General features: G+C 41.5%; 2 protein-coding genes across 7 annotated transcripts in view; one reads left to right on the top strand and one right to left on the bottom strand.

Annotated features, from left to right (window-relative positions):
* Positions 1–274: 274 nt before the first annotated feature.
* On the top strand, positions 275–6,049 carry rassf11 (Ras association domain family member 11). Its single transcript, XM_054771418.1, has 3 exons — positions 275–348; positions 2,321–2,433; positions 2,495–6,049. Exons 2-3 carry the CDS (start codon positions 2,331–2,333, stop codon positions 3,709–3,711), a joined length of 1,320 nt encoding a protein of 439 aa, XP_054627393.1. The 5' UTR covers positions 275–348; positions 2,321–2,330; the 3' UTR covers positions 3,712–6,049.
* Positions 5,862–27,333, bottom strand: part of csde1 (cold shock domain containing E1, RNA-binding) — a 31,050-nt gene continuing 9,578 nt past the window's right edge. Inside the window, exons 2-21 of one of the 6 annotated variants that reach the window (XM_054771401.1) lie at positions 24,558–25,262; positions 18,379–18,657; positions 14,698–14,896; positions 14,450–14,616; positions 13,876–13,962; positions 13,674–13,771; positions 13,508–13,589; positions 12,357–12,485; positions 12,150–12,275; positions 11,849–12,064; positions 11,625–11,765; positions 11,349–11,513; positions 9,697–9,822; positions 9,367–9,545; positions 9,163–9,275; positions 8,443–8,562; positions 8,187–8,365; positions 7,953–8,116; positions 7,756–7,888; positions 5,862–6,591 (exon numbers count right to left, since the gene is read on the bottom strand). In XM_054771401.1, coding sequence (XP_054627376.1) covers positions 6,544–6,591; positions 7,756–7,888; positions 7,953–8,116; positions 8,187–8,365; positions 8,443–8,562; positions 9,163–9,275; positions 9,367–9,545; positions 9,697–9,822; positions 11,349–11,513; positions 11,625–11,765; positions 11,849–12,064; positions 12,150–12,275; positions 12,357–12,485; positions 13,508–13,589; positions 13,674–13,771; positions 13,876–13,962; positions 14,450–14,616; positions 14,698–14,896; positions 18,379–18,504 — 2,598 coding nt within the window. In that variant the 5' untranslated portion in view covers positions 18,505–18,657; positions 24,558–25,262 and the 3' untranslated portion in view covers positions 5,862–6,543. Of the gene's footprint in view, positions 6,592–7,755; positions 7,889–7,952; positions 8,117–8,186; positions 8,366–8,442; positions 8,563–9,162; positions 9,276–9,366; positions 9,546–9,696; positions 9,823–11,348; positions 11,514–11,624; positions 11,766–11,848; positions 12,065–12,149; positions 12,276–12,356; positions 12,486–13,507; positions 13,590–13,673; positions 13,772–13,875; positions 13,963–14,449; positions 14,617–14,697; positions 14,897–15,909; positions 18,298–18,378; positions 18,658–24,557; positions 25,263–27,333 lie in introns of those variants that run through there. The other 5 variants (XM_054771409.1, XM_054771392.1, XM_054771374.1 and 2 more) reach the window with 5 other exon arrangements.

Below are 27,333 nucleotides of genomic sequence, written 5' to 3'. Positions count from 1 at the left end.
GATACTTGTGTCTTGCCTGCAGTCAAGCATGGGGGTGATAGCGTCATGGTCTGGGGCTGCAGGACTTCGAAGGGAAACATTAATTCTAACATGTACTGTGACATTGTGAAACAGAAATTGGACAACATGAAATGGAATTTAAAATGGGTATAAGGCCACAAAACACCCCACCCACAGTTTTTTTTAAAATTTTTTTTATCAACTATGGGTGGGATCAAATCTGTTTGTTCAAATCCCTTTGGGAGTTCTAATTGCTCCAAATTGGACTGTTTTTCCTCCCAAGCAGAGCACTTGGCCAAGCAGATGGAACCTAATCGTCTCTACCCAAAGCAGGACCGGAAAAAAACGGTAGGTCCCTTTAAGAATAATTCTAAAGCTGTTACCATTTCTATTTAGGAATCTGTATAGTTGGTGGATTCATGGCTGTCGTACATTTTTTAATGGGAAGAACAGACGTCACCATTTTCTCAGGGCATTCAATCGATCGCAACTGGACTGTTCAGGTTGTCTTAAAAGACGTTGCACCTCTCAGCCAAGCAGGCTTGATCAGTTCATCAGTTCTCTTGGGAGATGAATAAAGTATCTATCTGCTTAAAGACATGAACTAGACTAGAGCTGTCCTATCTAGTCTGACTGGTGTGTGTGTCCCACCTAGTCTTTGAGCACAAACTGATGAAGCCTGCTTGGACGAGAGGCGAAACATCTAAGACAACCTAAACCCAAGTAAAACTAAAATAATGCTATTCGGTAAGTGCAAAAATGCTACACGTGCGCAAATACAAATTGAAGGCACAGACATTGATAGGGTAAACTAAAATACATTTCTCGGGGTCACATTAGATAATAATATGAACCTGAAATCTCACATTAAAAATATACAACATAAAGTGGCCAGAAATACCTCAATACTGAATAAAGCAAAATTTGTTGTAGACCAAAAATCACTCCATACTCTCTACTGTTCTCTGGTATTATCCCAATCTCCAGGCTGTTCCTGTATTGGCCAACGTGCTAACCACTAGACCACCGTGCGGCCTCTCTGGTATTACCATATCTAAATTATTGTGTGGAGATATGGGGTAATAACTATAAAAGTACACTTCACTCATTAACTATGCTACAGAAAAGGTCAGTTAGGATAATCCATGATACCATCATGTTTACAGGGAACATACAAACCCTTTATTCCTAAAATCACGATTATTACAATTTGCTGATCTGGTAATCTTTCAAACAGCTAAAATTATGCATAAAGCAAGCTATAATACTGTATGTTACCCAAAGACGTAAAAAAAATTCTACTCAACAAAAGAGGAGAAATATGATCTTAGGAACAAATTAAACCTAAAACACTTATACGCACGGACAACACTAAAAACCTTCAGCATTTCTGTGTGTGGAATCAAGTTGTGGAACGGATTAAGTAAGGAACTCAAACAATGCACTAAAATGTGCGATTTCAAGAAACAGTACAAGCAGTTGTTTATGAAGTACAAGGAAGGAGACACCAGGACCACTCTGCATATACAACGCTACAGTATATCTAACCACTCTTGCACTGACTACAAACTCTTCATTTTCGATGGGTACATTGTCTGTACTCACTCACCCTCAAACTGAGTCTCTGTCAACTATTTTATCAGCTATTATCAACTTATCATGATAGTCGGTTGTACATTGAACAAATGTATAACTGATGTGAAACGGATGAGGGGTAGGATTAAATAAGCTTTGCTTCTTCCTACTCCTTTTTGGACATGCAGATTTGTGAATTGTGTTATGTGATGAGATCCACTGTAATTGTGTGCATGTTCAAGATGAATTAAACCATTAAACCTGAACAGCCCAGTTGCAATCAATTGAATGCACTGACAATACAACGACCTAGATAAATGCCAACATTCACAGGCACACGTCACCTTAGGAAAAATCGTGTCTGTCGGAAATTTTTATTTTGAGTCTCCCAACAAGTCAAAACCCCCACTTTGTAGGCACGTGCAAAAAACATGTCAATTAATGTGATGGCCCCTTCTGCCGGTTACTAATGATAGCCGCCTTGTATAATTTCAATAAATAGAAAATAAGTACACTCTAAACAATCCATAAAAGTAAAATCCCACATTTTACAGGCTTGGTTACGCAATGCAGCTGCTCCTCCTGCCAGGTATTAATGGTGACCACCACCACGCATAATGGAAATAAAATAGAAAAACTCAGTCACAGTCAACGCCTACATTTTGTACGCTTGCTCATGCCCACACAACAGAGATCAAAGCACACTACACTTGTTTTCGCTTTCTTTCAATGTTTTTGTCATCAGATTGGCTGCGATGGAAGTCAAAGTGTCAGTGGACGGCTTCCCGCGTTTGGTTTGTGGCGTTACGGACAAAACAACATGCCAAGACGTGGTTACAGTGTTGGCTCAAGCCTTGGGTGAGTGAGTACCTATGCTTGGGAGATTACATTACAAAGACTAACTTCCATTACTCTTTAGGCCAACCAGGACGCTACATGCTACGCGAGTCCTTCAAAGACTTCGAGAGGTGCATGGCGCCGGACGAGCGCCCCCTGGAGACGCTGAAGAAGTATGGGGAACACGCCAAGGAGGTCCAGCTCACATTGCTCCACAGCGGACCTTCGTTCGGTGATGAAATGAGCCGTGCCAAAGTGGGCCGACACCAGCCATGCCCTCCGCTGCGGAGGAAGGAGGCCGGCACAAAGGTGTGGCGACGTAGCGGGTCGCTGAGTCTGCACCGGCAGAGTTTACCGCTATCCTGCTTGAGGCGGGACACCGAGCAGGAACACGAGGACCTAAAAAGGCCCAAGAGAAAGTCCTTGACACTGATGGAGGAGGCTTGGGAATGGTTGGAGAGTCTGGGGAAAACACGGGTTTACAGCACCAGCAGCGATAGGGACGGCGGCAAGAAGACTGATAAAAAGAACCGATCTTTTTTAAGCGTCACGCTGTCCACTGAGAACCGCCAAGTGAGAGGTCACAGAAACTTAAAGTCCGACTTGGATCACCAAACATCTTGCTGCTTGGGGACTCAGCAGACGGCCAAAGCAAGCAAGAAAACCTTCTCCAGCTCAAACAACGAAGATGAGGTGAACCACCTAAGAGAGGTCATCATAAACCAGCTCGGTTACATCCAAGACGTCCAGGTCCAGATAGCTGGTTTGGACAGCGAGATCTTAAAGCTGGAGCAACGAGCGCAAGTCAGAGAAGATGAGCAGAAGCTGGCTAAAGACGAGAACGAACAGGTGAGGTTCTGGGAGAACGAATTGAAGGCTGAAGAGGGATTTGAGCGAGATTTGCAGCGCCAGTTTCTTGACATGAAGGTAAGAGTCGCAGACTGTAAGGTCAGATTGGAGAACAAAATGCACGAACTTGACTTCTGTGGAGCTCTCAATGTCGACTCAGAGAACAAACGCTCTACAGACAGTCCAGCAACAGAAAACTGCCATTGCCTGCCATTTGAGAAGCAACTAGATGTAAATATCAACAGGAAGTGGACGCCCAGAGGAAATTTCAATCCTCCTCCTCCTCCTCCTCCTCCCGGTCAGATAAAAGAGCGGCGGCCCACTGGACCAGCAGAGCTCAGGGAGTGGTGGTCACGCTGGTCTGCAACCCGGAGCCCAAAAACTAACATGAAGAAGACTGAGATCCACCGCTCGGAGCTCACCATTTATTTGGCTAGCACCAAAGTCTAACGAATGGACTCTTCCACTCCTGAACTACTGCACACAGAAGGGTGAAAATTTATCAAAACATGCACCCCTACTGTATTGCATGTGCTATTATTTTACTGACAAATACACCAAATGGTGGTGCTGTTATAAAACCCATAAGTTGGATGTACCTGAAATTTGTCACATTCAATGTGCTCTACCAAAACACGCATTGGAACTTTTTGGTGTTTAGTCGAATAGGCATGAAATTTGGCACACACACACTTTTAGGGAACTGACATGCACAAGTGCATACAATTTGAGCAGGATTGGCTGAAAAACATGGATGCCTTCAAGCAAAACGTTTTTGCAGCTAATTCCCGTACGTCATTGACCATTTATCTAAAGAGTATTTTCAGTCATGTGAAAAAATGAGGAAACCTTTTAGGGTGTATGTATTTCTGTGATCTAGTGTAACTCTTCTCCTGTACCACTGCACAGAGAAAGGTGAACATTTGTCAAAAGGTGCACCCCTACTGTGTCGCCAGTGCTATTATTTGTCTGCCAAATGCACCACATGGTAGCGCTGTTATTAAACCTCAAAGTTTGACTGTGTTAACTGATACACACAGGGTGTAAAAAGAAGCTGTATGATGTATGATGATAAACCTACAATAAAGTAAAAGTACTACCAATCAAAGAGGCCATTAGGTTTTTTTTGCCGTCACTAGTACACTTCTGTGGTGGAATTTAAAAAAAAAAAATCCAAAGAAAAAGAAACAAAAAAAAAAAACCCACCCTGTTGTGTTGACTTCAGAGGCATATTTTTCCAGAAAATTCCAAATTGTACCCCTTTTGGGGTGTTTGGAGGTTTCACGTGTATGTTCCAATAAAAACTAAATCTAGAGCTGTACCTTTATCCAGACTTGCACCACAATGGTTACACGTTTGATGAATACTTTTCTGTTGTAAAATATGGAAACATAGCTTAGGTACTTTAACTCTCAGATTTGCTCCTTTGTATGTTATCGGTGCCAAAAAAAGTTTGAAATGGTTATTTTATATTTATGTATTATACAATACTTTTACAGGCATGTGTTCAATTTATACATTCAGTCATATACAGGATGTCCCTTAAGTCTGGAGACATTGGCAAAAATGCACTATTCAAACAATTATATACCGAATCTATTAATACATTCAATTAGTATTAGCTTTTCTTTATTAGTATTAATGCATATTTTGTTTTGTAATGTAATAATTGTAAACAGTATTACTGTATACATGTTACCGGTCAACCAGAGGATGGAAAAATGCTGGCTGTTGGCTGGCCCTGTGAAGCGAATCTGAAATCTGGTTCAAGAAGCAGCCCCATTGCTAATAGTGTTTAAGTGACATGGGTCAGCAATACTAGTTATTATGGCAGATTACAGTGCAATGGCAACACACTGAAATTTGACTGGACAACCCCCCCCCCACCACCACCACCGCATTTCCTCAGGGCTAATTTTGTATTGTTTAGTTATGTGCGGAAAAACAAAAACAAAGTCCAAATGATTTTCATAAAACTTTTAATTTGTTTATTCATTCAAGACCATTAACAAAAGTACATCGGAACCTGTGTATGTGGTTCAACTGAAACCCAGTAATCTCTGCAGGTTATTTTCACCAGTAAATTGTAATGTGCAGAGACACCAAGTCAAAACACTGGCATCCAAATCTTCTTTATGTTGTCTTATTTTTAACTTAGTCTCTAATACCTTACTTTTCTCTACCCCCATTAAGTTAAATTTGTTCTCTTATATATGAAGTCTGACTTTTACTAAGGAAAAAAAAAGCACACATTACATACAGTATAATTCAACCCACAGGTTTGGGATGCATATCATTGTCATCTATTAGATAAGAAAGCCATCCTAAGATTGTTCTTTATGTTGGCGACTGGCTGGGAACCTAACTAGATTTTTTTCTTTTTTTCATATCTTTTTTATGCTCCCCTTCATCCCCCTTTCATTTTGCTTTAAGTTTTTTTTTTAGGCACCTTGTTATTCAATGAGTCTTAATGGAAAAAAAAAAAAAGTATAAAAAGAATTACAGATATAAGATGCCACAAGGAATTCTGCACCTGGGACAAATTGCTTTTGTGGAGCTTGTGAATACCAAAAAAAGTATCTTATAAAGCTCCAGGTAGGTAAAAGTAAATTCCTGACACACACACACACACACACACACACACACACACACACACACACACACACACAGACCATGCTTTCAAAATGCTGTTAAGTAAAGCATTTTCAAAACTGCTCAAAAAAATGAGCAGAAGAACAAGAAATCGGTTGAAGCTTGCACGTATGAGAAATATGATCCTCCTTATGGAGGGAACTTTGCTTTATGCATTTTGTAGGAAAGCATACAGTAGCAGAAACCTCACCGTTAAACCGTTTTCAAGTGTTCGTGTGGGCAGAAAGAAGCAAAAGGAGATATCATGGAAAAAGACACTTATAAAGACATGCAAGCCAACACTGTCAACATCCAGTCGGGGACACATTTACAGGTGCAGAATTCCAAACTAAGCAAGAAAGAAAGAAAAAAAAAGGTTGGGATACAGACAGCCACAGTCTCATTTAGAGGGATGAGCCCACTTCCCCACCTCAAACACAGCTGGGTGACAACACACATGCACACGCTCAAGAGATCTCACGTGCACGCATCAAGAACATCATACACAACAGGGGGTGGAGGGTTAGCCCACATTTATGGATGGTGACAAAGATTTAAATGGAGCAAATTTGCTGCATGTGTGGTTTTAAGAGTCATGTGACATTTGGGGTTTCACTCAATCACTCCCCCACGAGCACCAAACTGTATTGCTCAGTCAATGACACCAGGCTGGCGAGTCTTGCGCTCCACATTGAAGCCCTGTACAAGAGAAATGTATCTTTTTATTAATAAGCATACATTACATATAACTGTTATTGTTCGTATCCTACTATATTGATATTTTATTATACTGATATTCCACTGGAAAATGAATTAAAATGTGCATGTGAACCAATGACAAATACTGTCTTTAGTCTTCATTAATTAGGATTTAGTTTATAGTTGACCATATACCATTAATTCTGTCATTATAGCTGGGGTGTTTATTTACCTAGTGTTAATAGGAAGTAGGCGATAATTGGAGAGGTTGTTAAAACTCAAATTCAAAGGTAGAACACTAAAGTTCCTCCAAATAGCGTCCAGGGCTATTACGCAACTATAGAGAGCATCAGGCTTTAATGAGAGAAGTAACATTCATTTATACAGGGGTTTTTTAAACCCATTTTTGCTAATATTGAATTCACGGACACTAGAATTGAATAGGACTGTCAATTCAGCCGCAAATGAAGGGAACAGACAGTAGTACGCCATGGAGCAGAAAATCCGCCACGATGAGGTGGGCGGGGCAAGGTGGACAACAGTGTACAGTGTATTCACTAGCTCTGAGTTGAGTATAAAATAAAGTTATACGCTGTGCGTACACTTTAATTAAATGGATGAATGTTATTTAGTGAACACGATGAACAAAATACTGTAAAAATCCATTATACTGCAAAATATGACCTACATGTAGATGTCAATAAAAATCCAAACAGCAGTATGAAAGAAACTTTTTCCTTTTTTTACAGTCCTTTTCACTTCTTGTGTTCTTGATTGAAATGGTCAAACAATGGTAACCAATTTTGCCTTAAAAATATTTATAAGATCTTGCATTTTTGTCAATATGGTAAGACAAAGTATTTTATTTGCACTCTTCACTTTTAATAATTTTTTGTTTGTTTTATGGAATGATTTTATGGAATTGTATGTAATGACTTTTAGGTTTTATAAAGTGATGTTACCCTTTTCTGTAAAGCACTTAGAATTTCATTGTGTACGAATTGTGCTCTATAAATAAACTTGTCTTGCCAGAATTTCACTGTGTACGAATTGTGCTCTATAAATAAACTTGTCTTGCCTAATTGAGGCACGATATCTATTTGAGTGGAGGCCACAATTTGAGGGGACATGGCAAAACAAAAATGACTTGTGAGCTGAAGGTACCTTTGAATTGTCTGGACCACGGGGCTGTCTAACAATGACAAGACGTGGGGCACTGGCATCGTCCAGAGTGATGCTCTTCAATCTGTTGACCAAACGGTCTGGACGCGGAGTCACCACGGGTTTTGGCCCCTCACTGCAACACATCAAGTTTAGCTTCTTGCCTTCATAAATGATTAACAGGATCATTCCATCATTACCTCACTCTGCGCACGTTGCAGGCACTACATTTTCCTGTGCGTTGATTGAAGACAACAGAAAATTCCACCTCATCTCCGGTCTGGAGCTCCAGGCCATCTTGCACTTCTTTGACGTGGAAGAAAAGCTTCTTGCTTTCACCCACTTCGTACGTGATGAACCCAAACTGGAAGGAATGCAACAATGTTACACTTTTTGGCCATAAGATTGCCCTGTATGAAAAGAGTGACAACCACCTGGTCTTTGACACACTCCACCAAGGCTCGACGTTGTGGGACCACATTGCAGGCCATCTTCTGTCCAGTCTGGGATATTGTGCAAACCTGGAACTTCACCTGTTCTCCTTTCTGCAGACAGTCGGCCTTATTCACCATACCCATGATTCCAAAGGGATAGGTCTGGCCTTTAACTCCACCTGACAGAAACAAAATGTAGATGATAAATGAAATTATTCCTTCTGATTAAGAGAAGTGTGCAACAGATGAGACCCACCTTCTTCTAAGACTTCAATAAGTCCTTGGTACTCTGTTTGAGAGGGGTCCACACTGCGTATTGGACGGATGACTTTCCCAGTCATCACTGTTGTACTAACATCTTCACCAATGCCATTCACTAAAAAAAAAAAAACAGAGGAATGTTTTTAGTTACATGCCTTCAGAATGGCATTAAATGACCCCAATTATGCAAAATTAACTTTTGATTCATTTATGAAAAAAAAACAGGCTTCACTGCACATCTTAAAATAAAGTTTGCCGCTCTGCTAACTATGCATCACTCAGCACTAGACATGAGAGCTGTAATTTACATGAGAGCTGGAATTTACATGATAGCTGTAATTTTGGTCATTTTGTTTTTCTTCAGCGAATAGGCTAACCTAGCATAATGTTGCTATTAAAGTGTTGGTGGGATGTTCGCAGTGTAGCTCACATAGCTGTGCTAGTGTTGCTAACGTTTGTGTCCTCCTGTCCCACTCCTTAGTGTTATGTTGACATATGGCATCTACTACATTGAAATAGTGCAGTTACAGTGTACATGTAAAAAGTGGATTAAGTACACAACAGCGTTTCTTGGAGCCTCACGCTCTGTTAGACACAGGCGTGGGTGGTCAAACACAGCTTATTGGCCTTAAAGCTACAGACAGACTATTGCGGGACGTATGAGATGCCGATTAAGGAGTTAAATTGGATATGGGGCCTTAAAAGTCTGTCATACCGGCAGCAACTTTGTCGACTTTTTCAGCACTGACTTTATTTCCTTTTCCCTTTGAGAGCGAATACTCCACTGTGTCGCCCAGTTCAAGACTATCCAAGTCTCCACTCATTTCACTGAAGAGAAAAAAAACGCAACATACCCTTTTAGTCAACAAATATTTGTATTTAAAAATACTTCAACAGCCATGTAAGGATTTTAAGGCACCTGTAGTGAAAGAAGATCTCCTGGTCATGATTGGCTGTCTCAATGAAGCCAAAGTTATCCTTCAGAGTGGCTATGAAACCCTGCAACCGCTTGGTGTTGGAGGCATTGCGGTTCATGACCCTGATGGAAACTGCACTCTGCTGGCCGCTTCTTTTCACTTCGTTGATGGAGAACTCCACCTAGTGGTCACAAGTGAGCATGTCATACACCATGTTAGCACAAGTACAGAGTACTTTACCAGGATAGTGCATTTAAATGGTTGGCCAATGAGTTTGAGCTACATCATCACTGCAAAGATGATTTACTATGCGAGTTTATATGATCAGATACCTTGTCTCCAACTTGTGGGCGATATCCTCCCTCCAGGTCCTTTACATGGTATGGCACGGTCAGCTTCACACCACAGTCTTCATACGCAATCACTCCTTCCTCAGCTTCCTGCAGCAGAGGCAAACTCTAAAATTAAATAGATTTTAGCTTCATATTTATGAGAATACAGTGTAAAAACGCTACTGAATATTTTGTCTAAAATAAGTTATCCCTAATAAGAACACAAGTTGTTAAGTTAGCAATGCATCACATCAAACGCTAGTGTTACATGGTGTAAAAGTGTGGCCATCTTGTTTTTAATGGTCGTTCAAATCTAAAAGAACACCAGAAGCCTCATCAACGCTCAGTATGAAACGGTAAACTTGTCATGTCTGTCACACACAATGAATATGTGCAATAATTAATCTATTTTGGATGTGCCTGATGAGTTGACATTAGTTGTACAGCGCAAAAGCTCAGAGCTACACAGCAGGGTTGCATAATTAATCATAATGATTTTAGTTGAAAAGATCCCCTATTGTGCAAAAGTGACTTTTTAATGATGTTCTAACTGTAATGTGTCCCTAGAGCCTGTTCATGAGGACCAAATGTGAGAAAAACCTTTTTTTTCCTCCCTCGCTTGCTTGCTCCAATTTGAAATGAGAGTCGCTCAAACAATTGCTTTTCAAGTAGCCGGTTTTCATGACGTCATGAAGGAAAAACCTTCCTCATGGACATGACCACCTCAGATTTCGCTCTAGCTAAATGAGCTTGCCCCATGTATACGACCACCACTGCATGGAGGACGGCTTTGTAAAGAACAAGATGTTGCTACCCATCTTACAATACAGCCCTGCCAGCTACCTCCCAGTCACTTGCAGGCGTGGGAGCTGTAAGCTTGATCATTTTGTTTTTCTTTGGTGTATAGGCTAACCTTGTGTTGCAGTTAAAATGTGAAACCACTTTTGGACAAATTCAGCATCCTAGCTTGTTCATGCTGATGGGCTCACCTTGCTCATTATCAATATTGCCACACAGGGGCTGCGGCATTTGGCTTTGCAATCTTTTTTTCCTCCTAATTTACATTGCTACCTTGCTATTCCTATGCTTATTGAGTTCATTTTCATTTATCGTGTGCTAGTTTTCAGAACGGGAAATCTTGTCGTCAAGTTTTGATCTCACGATATCTCATGACACCCTTAATACTGCTAAATATAGTTTAAACTAGAAACTCAAGATATGACCAAACCGTATTCTAGATTGACTTTCCGTGGGCTAATTATACAGCCCTACTTCTCACTTAATCGCTTAAACCATGTGCCCACCACATTACTACATATTAGGTGACCCTATGCATGCTGAAAACTACAAAAAGTACAACACCAAGCAATGGGTGTCCCTGCAAATAAAGACTAACCTTGTCTACAACTTTACCCTTGAAAAGACAAGAGGGAGATTAGACAGCAATTCTTTTAGATCTAGTGATTATTGCTGCATGCAGCAGGCCCAAGTCCTACCTTGTCTTTTTTCTAACCAAAATGGAGAAGTGAGAGACCATTGGAAAAGAAAGCATAAAGGTAAAAAACTATGTTAGAACTAAAAACAGAGTGCATTTTGAGTACCTCTCTTGAAAGCAGCAAAACATATGTTTAAAATGCAGAATGATGTACTACCTTCTCTTTGTTCTTGCTGGGACTGGCATTTTTGGCACTGGCTGCCCCGACTTCCCTCTGCACCACACCCATAAAGCGCTGCTCAGACTGGGTATGAAAAGACACTGTGCCCTTAGGCAGCTTCTTGATGCGTACTGCATGGTTCCTCTGAGCTGAGAGCATATCCTGGCGGGGACACGGCCGTGAGTTTGAGTTTTTAGTTTCTTGTTCATTCATGACAAGTGGCGTTCTAATACCAAAGTACTATTTTGGGGTAAAGGGTAAAAATTGACGTACAGGCACGACAGTGAACTCCACTTCATCAGAGATGTGCAGCTGGCTCTCCTCCAGGACCTCACTGAAGTGGAAGAACATCCGAGCATCCCGATCCACACATTTAATGAAGCCAAAGCCGTCACGGATAGCAGCAATCACACCCTACAATGAGACGCAACATGAGTCTAATTGATGTAAACTCCTATCAACACTACATTCAATTCATGTTCTTCTGTGGTGCCCACCATTTCACGAGTCTCTTTAGTGATGCCGAAGGAATCCGGGAGGATGTCGATGTTGGTGGCCCTCTCCAGCTTGTCTCTCCGGTCAGTGGAGATGTTGAACTGTACGTGGTCTCCCTCCAAAAGAGTCACCTTGGACTTTGTATCCTTTTCGCCAAACGGCAGCTCTTTGTCGCTAAAATCGATTCGAGCACTGATGCGACCTGGCAGGGGGTCATTCTGTGCAAGCAGGAAGAACAACTAATAAAAAGTTGTGTTCTGCTGAAAAATTCCAAGCTCCAGCTAAAACTCTGACTCAACATGCCTGGTTTTTGGAGGGAACCTTGGGGATCACCTTGATGACTGTGCCTTCAAAGTGTTCAATGCTAATATCCTCAAAGATGACAGTTCCTTGGGGAAGAAGTATCACTTCTGTAGCAACCTCTTTACCCTGCAATCAGGTATGTTTCAGGTCACCACACGTTACTGAAGAATCATGGATGGTTAAAGTAATAAGCAGGAGGATACCTACATTTCTATCTTTGATGGTGAACTCAACATCATCTCCTGCCTGTAGGGCCTCAAGATCACCCTTAAACTCACTGTAGTGAAAAAAGATCTCCTTCACCACATCAGCCCTTTCAATGAATCCAAAAGCTTCCTAAAAACAAAAACAAAACAAAAAAAACAAATTGGTCAGTCTGAGATGACAGTGAAAATTAAAAATCAGATCACACTAAAAATTATATTGAAAATAAATTGAAATATACAAACACTGTTTGCAGGATTATACAATTAAAGGTTCCCTGTTATGCTAAATTGACTTAAAATGATGCTTAACAGTAAGATGTGTCCCTAGAGACCGTTTAGGAGCGCCTAACTTAAGAAATGTGTATCCTCTCTCTCACTTGTTTGTTCCATTTTTGAGAGAACAGGCACTCAAACTGTTGCATTTGAAGTTGCAGCTTTTTATGAAGTCATAAAGCAAAAACCTCATTCCTCATGGACATGATACCGCCTCTAGCTAGATTTGCCTGTCCCTTGTAAACATTCACCACTTCACAGAGAACAACGATGTTAAAAAAAAAGGCTTCGCGACACATCTTAAAGGTTCTGCCAACTATCCGTCAGTCAGCGATAAAAGTGAGAACTGTAAGTTTGATCATTTTGTTTTTCTTCAGCAAATAGGCTAACCTAGCATGATGCTGCTGTTAAAAAATGTGACTAATGTTAGCACTATAGCTCGCATAGCTATGCTAGCTAACATTTGCGTCCTCCTGTCGCACTCCTTAAAAAGGATAGTTTGGATTTCTTTGACATGAAGTTGTATGACATCCCCATCTCCAGTGCAGTACATCAACAGTGTACCCCCAGTAACCAGAGCATCTTCATCACTTACATAATGGCGAGGTGACAGTGCAGCTGATTGTATTAAAGCTACAAACACACAGTGTTGGGCTTACGAAAAGCACTTTTTAACTCTAACTTCCAGTATCAAAGTTAGATTTTATACAACACGCTTGCAAGTCACCATTGTGGAACCTCTGAGATGTTTTTAAAATTGGTGAAACATCCAATAATATGGGACTTTTAACTTGAGTGTTTTGCTTTTCTTGAGTCAGCGCAGCCAGAGATATTGTAGGCCATATAATTGTTTTGTGCAGTGTTATCAGTGACCCTTACCTTGGTAGCGCACACCACACCCTGGCACCTCATTTGCTTTTTTGTCACGAGCTGAATGTTACGAGCACTGACTGCACCAGTACTGAAAAACAAGAGTGTAGTGTCAACAGGTCTTATTGGACCAGCGTGGGAAACACTGACTGCATGGGTAAGAGCTAGTACACACTGCTTGTTAGTCTCCATATAAAAGCCAACTTTGTCACCAGTGTCCAGGTGGATATTGCCCTCCACATCGTCGGCAGTGTAGGTCAGGTAGAACACTTCCTGTGGAAAACACCACTGTCAAGCTTTAGTGGAGCAGTAAGTTGCAATGAGGTTAGTTAGTTCAATACTTTCTAATAACCAAACGAATGTCAGTGACACGTTACCCCATTTCTTTCATAGCAAACACTTCCAGTGGGAACCTGGCCAGGTGCAGACTTCCCATCCAAATGACCAGGAATTGATGAGACAACCTGCAGAAGACAAGGACACTAGTTAACAAACAGCTTTGCCAATTTAATGTCACGTACAAGCATACACAGAAAGGCTGAGCACTGCATCTAAACCACAATAAAGATGAACACAAGCAGCACAAACCAAGAATGCACACAGGTGCAAGCACAGAGCACCAGGAGGACGACGCTGGGGCGTTTTGTTTTTTTTTGGGGGGGGGCGGAGGGGATACGTGAGGATTTGCGGAATTCTTAAATACACTGCCAACCCGTATCTCGCAATTATGTCCCATCTCTGAAGCACTATCAACTTGGATTTGCAAAACAATGCACAAAAACAAAATGCAACAAAAAAACAAAAGGGAAGGGAATACGGGTTTGGACGGGCATCATCGCATACTATGCCTTTAAGCATTCTGGAAATGAAATAAGTCTGTAATGATAATGAAATAAGCACTTCAAGTAGACAGACAAGGATAGAACCAAATATAAAACGGTGTTCCTTAACTGGATGAATATAACCATGCAGCACAGTAAAGGGATAGGCGTGCAGGTCTGGCCCCACCTGGCCCGAAATGCGCTCCTCTGGCAGCACTTCTGGCTTAATTTTAAGCAGCTTCACTGCTATGGGCTTGCCAGTGCGCCTGTCAGAGGACACCTCAAACTCAACATCATCTGCGGGGAGAGGAAAAACAAAAATGAAAGACGGACAGAAAAAGGGAGTTCTGCAAGTGTCACCCTCGGTTGGTTCCTCACCTCCAATTTTGAGGTCCTGCAGGTTGCCATTGTATTGGGAGCAGTGGAAAAAAAGACGAGCCTGGCGTTCGGAGCACTGGATGAAACCGTAGGAGGTCAGGAGCTTCTCGATCACGCCTGTCTCTCTAATGCCGGGCCCTGAGCCGTTAGCGTAGGCAGTGTGCCCGTTGTTGTGGAGCATGCCTGGGTCAAAACTCATCTGGAGAAGACGAGAAGGGGAAAAAAGTCATGATATTGCAACACAGAACAAAGCAACATTAAAAACAGGGGTGGGAAACCTGAGGATCGGCTCACAAAGGCATTTGATCGGAAATTCGGTCATGCAAATCTAAAAATACAATCTGAGTTGGTTATAAAAACTTAACACACTAGGGGCCATAATTGTTTTTTTTTTCATAAATTTAGCATGATTCGGGTGACAATTCTCAAACATTACACCACTTAAAAAATATTTAGCATTGCAAGTACCACTTTTTTTAAACCTCTGCTGACTATCACTGTTTAGCTTCCAATATGTGGCTTGTACTTGCGTGAGGTGAGTTAAACAATATTTCAGCAAAAGGAAAATCTTGGCTTAATTTGTATTTGTAAAATTATTTAATATTTAATGCATCCTCAATATCATTTTACTATATAATTTTTAAATATTTGGTGTTCCTGAGTACCACTAGATGGAGCCAAGCATAGCACAAGTCCTACTCCTACCACAGCTTGAAAATGAATTGGGGGGAGAGAGAAAAAGGTTCACCACCCCTGACTTAGACCAGTATCAATGTTTTACTGCCAACCTTGAAAATAAAAACAGAAAAAGCATTTACAACATGCAGCATTCTAGAGACCTAGAACCTTCTGGGGTCTGCCTGGACAACAGGGACATTCCATTGCTAAGTGAATTCCAGGACAATTCAAAGCATACACTAGGAGGTGGAAATGGTTTGTGGCATGCATTAAAAACTAGGTTACCTGTCGATCTCCCTTTTTCACAAGTTATGAGTACATGCAATTCTGATTTTTAGTCAAAGTGTTGAAAAGTGTTCATGTCCCTCTACCTCAACTAGTTGTTCAACTAGAAACTCCATGAAAAACACATCTTGGTTAAAAACCATTTTAGAAAACACCACACAGTCCATGCTGTTAAGAGAAGTCACATGATAGGCCAGTATAGAGTTATAGGGCTGTAATATCAGTCAGGACACCGGCAAGCCCTCTTACTGATCTCTGGTACAAGGGAGTCCGCTTGTGTTTTTTACTCCCTGGCTGGGGGCGGCAAGAGACCGAGGAGGAGCGGGGAATAGACATAGGAGCGGTGGAGGTTGACGGACCCGCGTTGCGAGCCACCGGGGGTTCAGAGGAGCCTCTTTCCATGTTTGACATTGTAGATTGGACTTGGCTATGCTGTTGGAGAGGAGCATGTAGCATTTTAAACTATCTGACAACACATGTTGAGGCTGTGTAGTCATGACATCCAAGCTTCACCGGAATATAAACCCATCTTTCTGTAACAGCGATTACCCAGCTTCCACAGTTCAATAAAAATCCTCCAGAATGCCAACGCATAAAACACAAGGACACCGAACAAAAATTATACCTTGCATCACTTGCAATAAGTGGCTTTTTAGGAGGAGCCTCTTGCACACAATATAAATACAATATAAATATATACATGTACAGCGCTTTTTCGCTTGAGACTTTTACACAGTGCTCATCAAAGGCGGGATATTGCTGCTACTGTGCGCTTCCACAAATTCCCCTTCTTTGATCTTCTGCTGCTACAGAGAAAAAAACTTGCAGCTACAGTCAATCATGATGGTGAAGGAGAAGTTCAGGGGGTTTGGCCTTTGTCTATTTCCACCTTATGTAGGTGAGAAGAAATCCAAAATACATTTGAACTGGAAGATGTACATTGCACAAAAATTACACCCTGCAAAAAGAGTGGTTCAAATAAATAAGGGCCCAAAATATGTATGACATTTAGGCACATGAAACTCTGTCCTATCATTACGAAATACAATTGCAGCCTACTTGCATTTCGCTCCCCAACATATTTGTGGGTTTCTTTTCCTTGTCTTAAATAGTAAATAATTACTTTTATGAATGGTAACTTAAATAGAAAGACAACATGATTTGTAAATGTTTAAGTACTGTAATCCCTTATTTATCGCGGTTAATTGGTTCCAGACCCCACCGTGATATACTTCCGCAAAGTAGGATTCTTGATATATAAATCAAATATTTGGTAGTTAATAGCATAGAAAACCCGTTTATAACCTTCTACATATAGTTTTTAATATTAGAGCCCTCTAGAAATAGAATAACATCCCTATAGTCACCTTTACACTCAAATGACCTAATATAGTAGACATAATCAGAAAAATTGCCATTTAAGACATAATGTGTTTTCATAAATGTCTTCCGGATGTGTAGACAGGAAGTACTGTCAGTTACTGAATCAAGAGTTGAATTTTAGCTGGAGTATGGCCACAACAGTAGCCATTATTATTGTACCTGTTGTGAGACAATTCAAACCTGCAATTTTTTGACAGCAATCAAGTCTGGTGCTTGTTACTAATGACACCTAGTGGCCCGTGTAGACTTACCGTACTTTAACCCTTTAAATTTGATTAGTATTTTAGTTCATTTGGTCATTTTTATGCTTGAAAATGCTTAATTTAGGCATTTAAAATTTGCTTAACATACATATTTTTTTACTAATAGGCCGTAGTCGACCACGACAACAGTGGTCATTTATTAATTTGTGAAAAACCACGAGAGTGTGGGAACAATGTTCGAACCATGGCGAGGGACGACTGTATAATGCTGTACACCATATGGCTGTAATTGTCTTTTAGTGTGTAAAACTGAATTTAAAATGAGTTTAATAATTGTGAGAGGCATATTGTAGGGTTTAGAGCATCACCAGTAGGCGTTTTTATGGGTGCGTCCATCATGTTTTTTAATCAGTCATGGCGGTGCATTTTGTAATGTAACCCTTTCACACAGGCAGTGTCCCGCCTCGGCTCCCTACTAACTCCGATGTTGCGTCAACTTTGTACCCTTACTTCATCTTGGTAGTGTTTATACATGACAGCGACACAGATTGCAGGTTTCCACAAAAAACAGATACTTCTTTGTACAGTCAGTTAAGGTCAAGTTGTGCTAACAAGTGGCCTGCACGTTATTAAAGTAACACTAAAGGAAGGGAAAGCAAATGATGGGTCAAACTGCCGTGCATCTACAGTGGAGAGTTGGTTGATGAGTGATGGGTTATGGAAGGGGGATGGGTGTCCAAGAGCAGCCTCTTTTTGTTGGCCCTGTATTGCAGAACTTGGGTGTCCAACGGACTGAAAGGACGACATTTTGGTTGCCCATGCAGCACTCACACCAATCAAATCGGCCAACAGCTAAATATGGAGTTTCTCGTATTTGTTTGCCGTGATTTGGGACCAGTGAATTGTCATTGGGAAGATACAATTGACTGTAAAGGCGACTGGGAGGTCTTCTCGTAACAACGCTGCAGCGATACAACTGAGCAGAGGCTAGTCTCTGGAGCCCAGAGGAGATGGAAGGCCATACACAGCAAAGAGATGCAGGGCAAAGGCAGGCTAATGGGTACTTGAGGAGGGTGTGGGAGGGTAGTGTGGATGGGCACTTAGAAAAAGGAGGTGGGAGGGTGGAACTTACAGATCGGCCATATGGCGACAGGCTGAGTCCGACAGGGGAGGTGCTGCTCAGGTCAGCGCTAACAAACGCGGTGGGTGGCGACGCAGGCATGGTAAACTCAACAAAGCCTTTCCAGGGACTGCCCATATTTTCCCATAAAGTCCAACCACACTTGCTTGAGCACTTGATGATTTTGATTAGTCTGTTAAATTTCCCTTCTTGATTTTTTTGTTTGTTTTTTTGGCTTGACTGTCAATGGTTAGTTCTAATGAGACCACCCAATGATACACCGCTGGATGTCTGCAGGGGTGAAGAGAGGAACAAACAAAATGGGTGAGGCAGATATGTAAGCCGGCTACAATATCACAAACAAGAAAAGGCAAGGGGGATGTGGGCTCTTCTCCACCTGACAGGGAAGTGTACAGAATGGAGAAAATTATAATACTAAGAAGAAGAACATGGCTTGAAACAAGGTTGTGTTTCTTGGCAATTGCACAGAAACTACAACAGCAACCTTGGGGATGTATGGGATGTGGACCCAATTTAATTCAAGTTCCGGTTCAGATAAACATGCAAATCCATTTTCCTTTTTCACAGTAAACAGTAAAAATTATGAACACTGCCAAACAGATACTAACTGTACAGTAAGGGCTTATGAGAATCATTCACCTCGTTTCCTCAGTTAATATATGAAGGATGGGAAATTTCATCTCAATGCACAGCACGGTACCTATGAGGCTCCACTTGCTATTGGCACCTTTCCATTGGCAATGTTGGGTGCTATTTCTAGTACATCCAGTAAATCACAAAGGTGACTACTGTATTTTCACGACCATAAGGCGCACTTAAGTCTTACATTTTCTCCAAAACGGATGGGGACGCCTTATATGCGGCGTGCCTCACGTGTGCACAGAGTTCCAAAATCTGTAAATGTTGTGTGACTTTGATGAGCACTCCGCTTGACTGACTGGGAGCATTTCCTGCCAACACGCTGCTTATATAGAGTAAAGTTGGACGTGACTGAGGACAGCATGTGGACGTTAAAGGGGGAAGGGTGCGAGTGAAAGAGGACGCTAAAGGCACATCCCAGTTAGGTATATAGTGCCGGATGTGCATTGTGCAAAACAACATCGGTTTGGCTAAGGACCCCCGAAAATGGCACCTGCGAAGAGACACGCTTACGAAGCACAGTTTAAACTGCAAGCAATCGGTTACGCGGAGGAAAATTGGAATCGAGTGGCCGTGAGAAAATTCAAGATCAACGAATCCATGGTTCGCAAGTGGAGGAAGGAAGTGAAGGAAAATGAGTGAGTGGCTGAGCGAAGTGTACGTAAAGAGACCGGATGTTTTTTTCCCCCACGCGTCACTCCATGCGCGCCCATCTTACAGCCGCTGTGAAAAACCAAGTGCGGCAAATGAACTTGGAGCTTGCCATCATTCCGGGAGACTTGACGAAGGAACTGAAACCGCTGGACATCGGCGAAGGAACGATGGATGACAGATGGCAAACACAGCTTTACTAAGACTGGGAGGCAGCGCTGTGCGAGTTACGCCACGATTTGTGAATGGATTATGGATGCTTGGGCTTACGTGTTTGCTTGCACTGTTCGAGCTTTCGCAAAAGCCGGCATCATTTCTGAGGAGCCACACGGCAACGAGACTGACTGTGACAATGACAAGAGAGAACCTGGCGCGTTTGAGGGAGAACTTGCCCAGCTGTTCATTTCGGATACAGAAGATGAGGACTTTGATGAAATTGTGGATGACGATTGATCCAAAAAAAATAACCTGAGTACATTGTTAAATACTTCAATAAAGTACAACCGAACTCTGTTTTGCTCCCGCTGCCTTTTTAAAAACATACACTAGCACTTGCATGCATGCTACCATATGTTTTAAGCTAGCCTATGTTTTACCATGCCTGCGCCCAATAATATGGTGCGCCTTGTGTATGTGTTAAATACAGAAATAGCACCCGTAACTGAGACTGCGCCTTTTAATACGGTGCGCCTTATGGTCGCAAACATATGGTACAGTTTTCACATCTTAGCAGATCCATTTTATTACAATATATCTTGTAAAGAGACAATACCCTAGTAAGTAAATATACTAGATATACTTAAGGTAGTCCGTGTAGATTCACAGAAAATAAACAGTGTACAGCCATTATGGTCTAAATAGCTGGCAACACAAGTAAGTAGCAACATGCAGTAATTGTGTCTTGACTTATGGTGGTAGCATCACTGTCTGGGTCCGCATGAGTTCTGCTGGCTGTGGTTCACTGAGGGGAAACATGAATTCTAAAATGTAATGTGACATTGTGAAGCACAAACTGGGCTGCATGGCAGTTGTCCAACAGTTTTCCTCAGCAAGACAAAGCTGAAAGTGATGGAGTGGCCAAGTATGTCTCCTCCAGACCTGAACCCAAGTGAGCACCTCTGGGGCATCATCTAAGACTACGTTCACACTGCAGGTCAATTCCTATTTTTTGCTCATATGTGACCTATATCAGATTTTTTCATGTCAGTGTGAACAGTACAACTAGGGCTCTTTTGTATGTAGATAAAAATCCATTATGTATCCGATGCTACTGCAGTTGGGGTCGGGTATATCCGACCTATACGTCATGGAAGGGCATGTTTTGCTGTGTGAGAGTTGGGGAAATGTACTCACAATGTCGGAATAAGATACTTTTTTCGGAAAATTTTTTAAAAATGCGGCTCAAGTCAATGTCAACTCCTGGCTCAAAACTCAAACTGCCGTAATGAAAAGTCTTCCCCTCTGTCCTCTTAACCTTCTATGCAAACTAATTTGGTTAAGAAAATGCTGACTCCGGTTGCACAAAATTCTTGAAATTGTCACAAAAGGCAGGGAGACTATGAATTTGGGCAATATTTACTTCCGTAAACACATGGCACCATGTTTGATGTGTTTTGTGTGCACACGTCACTTTCCGGGCATACTGCATTCACATTACAAAGAACAACTCCATAAAAAGATTGGATTTTAATAAAAGACATCTCAATTGGGCACCATACCCTGCAGTGTGAATGTAGCCAAGCAGAGGGAAGAAACAAAAGGTGGAGAAGCACAAGGTGTCTAACATCCACCAGCTCCACCAGTGGTCATCATGGAGGATTGGAAGAGGATTTTATTAACAACCTGTACAGCTCTGCCAATTCCATGCCCAAGAGGATTAGGGCAGTGCTAGATAACGATGGTGCTAACACTAAATATTAACAAGGACACAATGCGAACATGACCACTGTGATATGGACACATTGATGTTGCCAACTATTTAGACAATAATGGCTGTGTGTTGAATAATTTTCAGTGGATAGTAAACGTATACTGCTATACAAGCTGTACACTGACAACTCTAAAGTACGTACAGTATATGCAAGTTTACCTTCTATGGTATCGTCCCTTGGCAAGATACAATACAATGTACAATACATACAATGTGAGGCATGTCCTCACTTTAAAAAAAATGGATTTATGCATCTGTACAATACAGAAAAGTAGTTTTCAGTAAAGAAAGCATGTTGGGAGATACACCTGGTCAAAATGTGAAGACCAATGAAAAAATTGCAAGTACTTAAATTTTGCACTGTTGGGGTTTAAAAGATGGTAAGGAGGAAGTAGCGCTTCAAAATACAAAACAAAGAAATCGGAATGAGACAAAAAGTATTCTGAGGAAGCAATTTATTGCACACAACCATTAAAGTGAAATAGGCTGTTCATCAGCCGATCAAAAGTTTAAGACTAAAGCCTTTAAAAGCCAAAATCTCAGCAAAAATGTGGATTAAATGTCATTTTCTGACAAGTATTCACCTTGTCATGATTTCTCGATGGCAAAGGCCTAAAACGCCTTTCTCTATTTAAACACGGGTGTATTGTTGAGCTGCATAAGCAAGGCCTCTTGCAGTACGCCATTGTTGCTGAGGTTGAACACAGTAAGACAGTCATTTGAAACTTCTTAAACGAAAAGTGCACTTTTGTTACGTTTTGGTAGTAGCTTGAGGCATTGTAAGTGCGGCACTGACATGCTGCGGGTGGGTGTGTGGTGAAGCTAGTTGCTAGCTGGCTAGTAGCTAGCCGGTGTGGTGTGGCAAGGTGTCAATATGCCAGTAACGTAGTTTGATCGGCGTAACAACGTCAATAATAATAATAATGTCGCTTAGCTTGATTAATATGCACGTCGCAATGTATGTAAATGGAGAGTTGTTGGCGCGTTTTTGGAGGGGTTTTTTCAGAAAGCTTTACTGGCGGAATATGTTTCCCGTTCTGTGCATTGTCAGCTAAGTCTTTTTAGCTATATTTATATCTTTAAAACGCACAGAAAAGAGAAAGACACGTGTTCATGTCTCACATAGGGATTGTGGGTTACGGGCAAAAATCTCAAAAAAGTAAAAGTTTTCCTTTAAAAGATCCTGAGGGTTATAGAACAATAGAAGTGGTAGACCCCCAAAAAATTTTCATCAGCGGATCAAAAGTTTAAGACCACCGCTCAAATCCCAGATGGGATCTCCTTGTCATGCCAGTAATGTTGGAAGCCATCATGACCATCAAGGTTCCATTTTTTCTCTCAGAGATTAAAACTTTCTTCCACCTTTAAATGTCCCATGTTTGGTGCTGTCGTGACAATTCCAAACAGGCAATTTTGTGGCGTTGAAGGAGACAAGGCCTTTGAAGACATTTTTCTTCTTATAGGCCTTCTCTTAAGGCCCTGTCACACCTTGACAATTTAGCCAGCGCATGCCCGACGTGATCATTTTGATGGCATACGTTGAACTGTGGACATTTTTTTAAATTTTGGGTGTGTACGTAGCGTATTCATAACGAGTTTGACGTATTAGTAACTTTTACAGAACAGTTCTATAACTTATAGACAACTTATACCAACGAATGCGTAGCGTGTTGCCGGCGTTCACAACTTATGCCCAACACCAGTTTAACTAATGCTAACCGCGCGGCAGCGTATGGCCTACGATGACGTGCCGTAGCCTATAAAAAGGGTGCCACTTGATGACTCAAATCATAACCTCACTAGACATCGCAGTGTCAACATCACCATCTTGCCGAAGAAAATTTTGAAGACCGCTGCCAATAAGTATCAGGGCAGTGGGGTGAGGGATCCATCACCACCCACAACCTCCCCCTCCCACTCTCACTCTCACTCTCACTCTGATGGAGATGATGCAGGTTCTAACGCCTCTCAGGCATCGTCAATGGTATCGGAAGCTGCTTCCCCAGTTGCCTCCATCTCCTCTCAGCCAACCCTTGCCAATAAGAGAGCCAAGAAGACAGTTTTGTCTCAAGGTATGTTGAAATATTACGACTTGTGCGTAACTTACAAATAACGTGTGTGAACGGGCCTCAACGATCACATGACTTATTGCCCGCGGATGCAGGACGTATGAATTATACGTTGACATACGTCGAAAAGTTTTGTGCATGCACAAAATTTTTCGACGACTTGGACGTACTACGACGTATGCCGGTGTGCTTCAGCGTGCTCTCAGCTTATACAAAACTTACCCATAACTTATTCGACGTACGCCAGCGTATTGGGCAAATTTTTCATACGTCAGTGTACGCTGGCTAAATCGTCAAGGTGTGACAGGGCCTTTACAGATGTCATGTGATGGTTATTGGACTGCACTTGGCACCAATAACAACCTTCACTTGGGCCGAGAATTGTCCAGTGTCTTGATGGACAGCCAATTGGATACTCTAGCTCAGGGCTGGTGAATTTTTTAGGTCCACCACTTGACTTTTTTGTTCCATAATCCACAGAAGCAATGGCGCGCTGCGAGAGGCTTTGCTTATGCATCGGGTTCAATGGGAAAGTTTTTTCGCCTTTGCCATCAAGAGATCATGACAAAGTAAATACCTGACAGAAAATGACATTGAAATTCACATTTTTGCAAAGATTTTGGCTTTTAAAGGCTGCTGTGGTCTTACATTTTTGACCAGCCTATTTCAAAACATTAATGGTTGTTTGCAATAAATTACTTCGTTAGAATACTTTTTGTCCTATTTCTTCTTTTTGCATTGTGAAGCTCTTCCTAGAACTTCCCAAAGATCCGAACAGTGCAAAATGTAAATTCTTGCCATTTTTCAACTGGTCTTAAAATTTTAAATCAGGAGTGTACACAGATTTTGCATGTCATGCTGGAAATACAATTCAGACTCACCTTTGTCGTCTTGAAAGGAGTCTCAGGTTCTTGATGACTGTGCAGTTCCTGCAGATCTCTTCACACACAGTCCAACACACACATTCACACGTGTGCACACACAGACAAACACAAGTTACAGGCTTGTGGCACGAGTTGTGGATGCTTGCATCAAGGAAAAAGAGGATGAAACGCAGAGCAAAAAATGCAGATACAAAAACACTGCTTAAAAAAAATATATGCGGTGAAATCAGTGGGAGAAGGAGGGAGTAAAGAGTAGGGTGCTATGTTGAAAAAAAAAAACAAAACAAAAAAAACTAGCAGACAGCAGCTCACTCCACACCCGAATGGTGAGTTGGCGGGTGTGGTGAGGATGAGGAGGGCTAGGAGCAGCGTTGGGACGTGTGCTTTGTCAAAGCTGTTGAGTAGGCACAAACTTCTGGTTTCAGATCATTTGTCGTCTTCTCAAAATATGCTTGGGCGCAAAATTTGCTTCTCTTCTGCTTGTGTTTGACTGGCCTGTTTGTCTTTGGTCAATAAAAGGTTTTTGGTTTACTTGCGTTGTGCGTTTTTATTTCTCTTTAAACCCTTTAAGTGATCCTGTATCCGACGAGTCTCTTGGGAGTTGCAATGTTGCTTGTTTTGAGGTTTTCAGGCTTCTTTCTTGTGATCTGAACGTTGAAGCAGTTGCGAATGGTAAAAAATTCAGTTCCGTTTTACTTCATACTGTCGGGAGAAAGCACAAAAAATAGAGAAAATTAGGACTGAGTTTCTTTTAATTTCGTGTTTCCCCAACCTTTAATGGAGCAAATGCTTGACAGTGGACTGAACATTTACATATACTCCCACCCTGTTGCGTTGGGGAAAAAAAACCTGCTGCTGTCCCACAAGTATTTTATACATTAAAATAGACACTGACATCATCATGCACCTATGAGATGTGATGGGTACCTTTCACACTTGAACCGATACAGTACCGGCAGTAAATGTTAATTAAAATGTAAATATTAATAAACTAAAATAGTAAATATAAATTTACCATTTTAATTTCTGTTGTTAAATGCAAGATATTTATATGATATAAAAAACGCAAAACGCGCCGTTAGGCCGGCGCTAGCTAGCTAGCTAGCCAGCCGGCGTTTGGACGCCGACGTTTGGAACGTCTTTGGGTTAATTTCAAGAAGGGTGCAAGCAGAATTCCCCAAGCGTTGGATTGTTCATCTACTAATAGGGAACATGATTTGGGTTTAGACAGTCATGAGATGGGTTAGTTTTACCCTACTGATGTGTTGTCGCAATAGTAATCTTTGTTTGACCAGCTAGACCAACAGAGGCGAGTATGGTAACTTTTCTCTTTGTAATTTGATAACTTTGAAATGTTGCACCTGGAATGTGCTCACTATGCTCAGTCTGAAATGTGGTACGATTACCAATCCCATACCAAGTATGGAATTGTTTACTTTTCCGAGCTAAAACAGAACTTATGTGGCAAATACAGTCAAACTTGTCTATAGCGGCCACTAGAAGGAGGCTGCCAAAGTGGCCGCTATAGACAGGTAGCCTCTATAGACAGGTTGGCGTCCAGTTTGAATGTTGACCAGTAGAGGGAAAAAAAAGAAAAAAAAAGGGGGGGGAGGAATAATAATAATAATAATAATAATGTTGACCAGTAGAGGGCACTGCGGACTGCGGATAAAAGTTGTACAACACTACTAGGCTTGTTATTATCATGGTTCATGGTTTTAATCCTGAACATGCATATGAGTCAAACAGTAGCACATCACATAGTACAATTCACAATTTTGCATGTCCAAAAAGGAGTAGGAAGAAGCAAAGCTTATTTAATCCTACCCCTCATCAGTTTCACATTAGTTGCAATACATTTATTCACCTCTTGTTCTTCCAAGTGTACTTTGTAGGTCTACATGACAATGTAGTGCAATCATAGCCAAGGTTTTTACTTACTAAAAGGAAGCTAGAGGCTTAATAATAACTGATAGAATATATCCACGACCCACAGAACAAAGCTGTGCTAGTAATGTCTTACGCTTGTTTTTTATATTTTACTTTTTATACGGCAGAGTGTCATTACAGCTTTAGTTCATCAGGAAGTGACGGGAAGTGACGGTGGGCGTCCCGAGCAGGAGAGCTAGGCTCAGTGCTAGCTGTGAGTTTCGAGAGAGTTGGGAAGTGTGTTTATGTTGGCGTGGATGTAAAGTCCTGCAGTGTTCTCCGCTGTTAATAAAGCCATTAAAGTGCATCGGCGACGTGAGTCTCTCCTTCCCCACAACAAGCGGCATTACAGTATTGACCAGTGCACACCAGGAAATAAACGGTGTCATTTCTTACAGGCATTGCCTGGACAGCTATGTAGTGGGGCTTGTTTAACCTTTGCCTTGTGGGCAAGCAGGAAGGAAAGACGATGCTGAGAGATGTGTGTGTGTTCTGAGCTGCTGTCTGGTGGCCGCGTTCAATAAATAAAGTTGGAAGAAGCAACAAGAGAAGTTTCCTTCTTTGCTTCGGAGCTGAATAACACTGTCAAGTTAACAGACTAGTAGCGAACGGAAAAGAAGACGGCTTTTTTGTGTCAAATACAGAAGATGAGGACTTTGATGGATTTGTGGATGAGGATTGATGAAAAATAACGTGAGTACATTCTAAAATACTTCAATTAAGTACAACCGAACTCAGTTTTGCTCCGGCTGCCGCATGCATGCTAGCGTATGTTTTTTTTTTTTTTTGTAGCGTCGCTGGGAGCACGTCCTGTTCTCAGCCTACTTTGCGGTAATGTTTTGGT

The sequence above is a fragment of the Dunckerocampus dactyliophorus genome, chromosome 1 (assembly GCF_027744805.1).
Source record: "Dunckerocampus dactyliophorus isolate RoL2022-P2 chromosome 1, RoL_Ddac_1.1, whole genome shotgun sequence".
NCBI classification, from domain to species: Eukaryota; Metazoa; Chordata; class Actinopteri; order Syngnathiformes; family Syngnathidae; genus Dunckerocampus; species Dunckerocampus dactyliophorus.
The sequence above is the reverse complement of the archived record's forward strand: the minus strand, read 5'-3'. Positions and strand labels throughout refer to the sequence as shown.

Excerpts from the sequence above, each read along its gene's own strand:
- rassf11 (XM_054771418.1), top strand. The coding sequence starts at position 2,331 with ATGGAAGTCAAAGTGTCAGTGGACGGCTTCCCGCGTTTGGTTTGTGGC. Across the intron at positions 2,434-2,494 it reads AGTGTTGGCTCAAGCCTTGG|GCCAACCAGGACGCTACATG; the intron begins GTGAGTGAGTAC and ends ATTACTCTTTAG.